At 44.0% G+C, this 4,452-nt stretch overlaps 1 protein-coding gene across 1 annotated transcript; it reads left to right on the top strand.

Moving 5' to 3' along the window:
- The first annotated feature begins 252 nt into the window (after positions 1 to 252).
- Positions 253 to 4,330, top strand: LOC141433007 (thioredoxin-related transmembrane protein 2 homolog). Its single transcript, XM_074094844.1, has 4 exons — positions 253 to 327; positions 661 to 953; positions 2,307 to 2,441; positions 3,729 to 4,330. Exons 1-4 carry the CDS (start codon positions 253 to 255, stop codon positions 3,835 to 3,837), a joined length of 612 nt encoding a protein of 203 aa, XP_073950945.1. The 3' UTR covers positions 3,838 to 4,330.
- Positions 4,331 to 4,452: the final 122 nt, after the last annotated feature.

Raw genomic sequence — 4,452 nt, 5'->3', positions numbered from 1 at the left:
TGGCTCACGAAAGCCAACTTCTTGCTCGCAAGTAAGTCGGAACATGACTGAAGTTAGCTTGCTTTAGCACCAAATGAAATTTGCAATTTGTTGAAAAGTAAAACGCACCCAAGTCGTGCTATCTCTTATAATACCCGATTTAGGCTGGGTTAAGAAAGAGAACCGATAGTGCTCTCAGATATAAGCCGTTTTAGTACAATAACTAATGTTTCGCCAATTTTGAGTTAGGCCCGTTTATTACAAGCATGCGATATGCGAATAGCTTTGTCAGATGTTGACCTGGCCACTGTGCATGGGACCAAAACCTCCAAGAACTCTTCTTCTCAAGTCTGAGTTCCCATACATTCACCAACAAATGAGACAAGTCTTCTTTCTTCTGGCCAAACCTCACACAGAGGTGATGGTTTAACTCTCATCATGTGCAAGAATTTGTTTGTTGGGATACCTCTGGGACAACCCTGAAAGCAGATACTAACACTTTCCTGTAAGGCTCGCAGGTGATCTAGACCAGTGGTTATTAACCTTTTAGGTAGGAGGTATCTGTCAGCATCTGTTTAAAGGTAAAAGTAAAATTGTAAATGAATGAACGGTTGCGACCGCTAGGTGCTTGACGGCCGCATCGCGTGGTCGCGGACCACTGGTTAAGAACCACTGATCTAGACTTACAATCGTCTTATATCATCTTTCAGATACGGTCTTCCCTTCGGCGCCCTCCTCATCCTCAGCTCCCTGGTCATCCCGGAGCCAACGTACCAGGGCCCGGAGCTGATCACCTACTTCCGGGGACCGCAGACGCTAGACGAGGAGCTGGCGCGCCATAAGCAGACCACGTGGCTGGTGTGTCTGTACGCAGCCTGGCACCCTGCTTGTGTGAACTTCGCGCCGGTGTTCGCGGAACTGTCTGCCAGTTACAGCTTGGACAACTTGAAGTTCGGGAAGCTGGATGTTGGCAGGTGAGATAATGCTATGTGTGCAGTTATGTATGCCGGAGCACTGAATTTGGGATGTTTATTTATGCGTTGTCATCAAAAGCAGTTTCCACCGCGTATGGAGCGGACTCATTAATGAGTTAGTTTAACTTACGTCAAGCGAGTGAGTGAGTGCAGTCAGGACATGTTCCATTGAATAATTTTTAAATATGATGAAAGTTCAAATCCCCATGTGCACGGATTGTAATAAGATTGAGGACTAATACATTTTTTGGTGAGTGTATTTGGACGAAGGATATCCGCGAAGAGGTGGTTGTGGTGGTGTACGGAGTCCACTGCACTGTGCACTGTCACAATCACAACTTGTCACAATAATGCATTGTCACTCAAACTACATTTGCATACCAAATTTCAAGTCGATGCCATTAATCGTTGAAGAGTTCCGTCCTGCGGAGACGATCTGGCTGGACTACCAGGATGTTACTACACCACGCGCCATATAAATCTGCCTAAAAGTTCATTACGCATTTTTGAGATACATTTTTTATGCGACGTCTTTACGTTACTCCCAGATTGTGTTCGAATCGCTTATTCAATTATTGGAATTACACCGTTATAGTTTTTGTGGTACTAGGCAATGAATTTTAAAGCAAAGTTAGGCGGCGGAAGGTATACCAGATTATTGTATTATCACGTCACGCCATTTTCATAAGTATGCCAAATTTCAAATCAATCCGACTACAGGAAGCTGGTCGAATTTAACTTGCAAGATTTGACCAGTAGCGGCGATTGGGTGGGGCGCGGTGGGGCGACCGCCCAGGGCGCTGGACTTAGAGAGGCGCCTTCGCTCATTGGACAAAGCTTATATTTACTAGAAAATTCCCAAAAGTTGGGGGCGCCAAATCTCGCCCAGGACGCTGGAAGTGCTAATACCGGCACTGGATTTGACTACAAAACACAAACAACGAGACGGGAGTTACTAAATAAAAGTGAATATTAAACTGTCTGATTATTATTTACGTACATTTGCATTCACTTATTCATTTAATTTATTATTTTTTTCCAATCAGTACTTCATGTAATCATTTCAACTCTTGTGGCACTGCCTCGAGCGAGACCCATTACATAAATAATAAATAAATAAATATCACGGGACAATTCACACCAATTGACCTAGTCCCAAAGTAAGCAACACCCAAGACCCGAGAACAAACATTCGTATTTTTCATACAGATATCTGCCCCGACACGGCAATCGAACCCGGGACCTCAAGCTTCGTAGTCAGGTTCTCTAACCACTAGGCCATCTGGTCGTCCAAAATACAATAGAATACATAGAGACCCGTCCCGTTTCTATTTTGCTGGTGTCTTGTGTCAGGTACCCCGAGGCGGCGGCGAAGTACCGCGTGCTGGACGGGCCCACCAGCCGGCAGCTGCCGACGCTGCTGCTGCTGGCTGACGGCAGGGAGCAGGCCAGGAGGCCGCAGCCAGACCACAGCGGGAAACTGCAGAAGTATGTCCTTTTTTTTCGGTTTTTGTTGACGCCTTGAACACTCCAGGTGATCACGTCAGCCTCATGGGTGCTCGCTCGTTTTCCCAACGCAAGGGACATATTAAAAAAACTGGACAAGTGCGAGTCGGACTCGCGCACCGAGGGTTCCGTACACATTTATAGGTATGTAAACGGGAATCGTATATTTTAGAGGGCATGTAAGGTGATAGTTAATAGGAATGTATGGGTGCGAAAGAGGCCGAATGCGCGAGTTTATTTGATGTAAGACAGAGACGTATGAACAGTGAGCTTAAGCGATGAATGAAAGGGAAAGATGAATCTATATAGGATTAACGTAGTGTGTAGGAAAGGGACGGATAATATTCTACTAATATTATGAATGCAAAAGTTTGTGAGTGAATGAGTGAGCATGTTTGTTGCTCCTTCACGCTGAAACGACTGGACGGATTTGGATGAAATTTGGTATGTAGATAGCTGGACATTTTGAATAAAATATAGGCTACTTTTTATCCCGATATTCCCACGGGATATGGATAAAATGACGAAATAACCGCTGAGGTGAAAGTAATGAAATTTGGAATAGTTGTTTTTAAAATCCTACTTAATATTATAAATGCCAAAGTTTGTGAGTGAGTGAGTATGTTTGTTACTTCTTCACGCTGAAACGGCTGGACGGATTTGGATGAAATTTGGCTAAAAGTTATTTTATAATCTGGATTAAAACATAGGCTACTTTTTATCCCGATATTCCCCCGGGATAGGGATAAAATCTTGGAATTTCTACCGCTGGGTTTAAAGTCTTGAAATTTTGGACAGTTGTTCTTAACTCAACCTCAATAAAGACCACGATAAAAAATTTGGGACTACCCAGGGGAATATTGTAAAATCCCGGAATTTCAATTGTAACTACCAAATCGAATAGTTAACGCGTGCGGAGCAGCGGGTAAACTCTAGTCATCTTCCCAGCCTATATACGTCCCATTGTTGGGCACAGGCCTCCTCTCAGAACAAGAGGGCTTGGGCCATAGTTCCCACGCGGGCCCAGTGCGGATTGGGAACATCACACGCACCATTGAATTGCTTCGCAGGTTTGTGCAGGTTTCCTCACGATGTTTTCCTTCACCGCAAAGCTCGTGGTAAATTTCAAATTGAATTCCGCACATGAATTTGGAAAAACTCAGAGGTGCGAGCCGGGGTTTGAACCCACGACCCTCTGCTTGAGAGGCGATAGGTCAAACCACTAGGCCACCGCGGCTTCTAGTATTTATGTAAAATTTCTTGTTGCAGGTTCCTTTTCTCAAAAGACAACGTGAGAGCTGCCTTCGATCTTGACGCTCTGCACCAGCAGTGCAAGGACACGCTCGCCGCGGCTCAGAGCAGCAAGAAGACCGAGTAGACCGGACACCAGTAGACCGGACACCAGTAGACCGGACACCAGTAGACCGGACACCAGTAGACCGGACACCAGTAGACCGAAAACCAGTAGACCGGACACCAGTAGACCGGACACCAGTAGACCGGACACCAGTAGACCGGACACCAGTAGACCGAAAACCAGTAGATAAAGCTTTGATCACTGCCTACATAGAAATAACTAACTTAAAAAAGTCAAAAGTCGCCAACATTGTCATTTATCAATATCTCAAAAACGGCTAAACCGATTAGAAACAATCTTAGCTAAGAACCATCACTGTTATAGCTTTTAATTAAAAAACTGCATCAAAGGTCTAGAGCCGAAAGCTAACTCTGCAGAGTATAATAATATGGTAACACTGCAAAAGTAACGCATATTATGTACGTGATTTGACGTTAAAATACAGTGTTGCCAAATTATCTGTTTAGAAGCTGTAATGCCTGTAAAAGATAGACATTAAAAATGGTTTCTCCATACAAATGCCATAATCGAATAATGTTAATAATGTTAATTATTCGATTATGGCAATTTGTACATAATGTCTATCTTTTGCAAGCATTACAGCTTCTAACAGATAATTTGCAACGTATTTTAACG

This window comes from Choristoneura fumiferana, chromosome 11 (assembly GCF_025370935.1).
Source record: "Choristoneura fumiferana chromosome 11, NRCan_CFum_1, whole genome shotgun sequence".
Classification (NCBI taxonomy): Eukaryota; Metazoa; Arthropoda; class Insecta; order Lepidoptera; family Tortricidae; genus Choristoneura; species Choristoneura fumiferana.
Note: the sequence above shows the minus strand (reverse complement) of the source record. Positions and strands in the feature narration are given on the sequence as shown.

What these genes read in the sequence shown, in the direction of transcription:
- LOC141433007 (XM_074094844.1), top strand. Translation starts at nt 253, where the DNA reads ATGCGAATAGCTTTGTCAGATGTTGACCTGGCCACTGTGCATGGGACC. An exon ending in CCAAGAACTCTTCTTCTCAA is followed by an intron (nt 328 to 660) that starts GTCTGAGTTCCC and finishes CCACTGATCTAG; the next exon opens with ACTTACAATCGTCTTATATC. An exon ending in GGGAAGCTGGATGTTGGCAG is followed by an intron (nt 954 to 2,306) that starts GTGAGATAATGC and finishes GTCTTGTGTCAG; the next exon opens with GTACCCCGAGGCGGCGGCGA.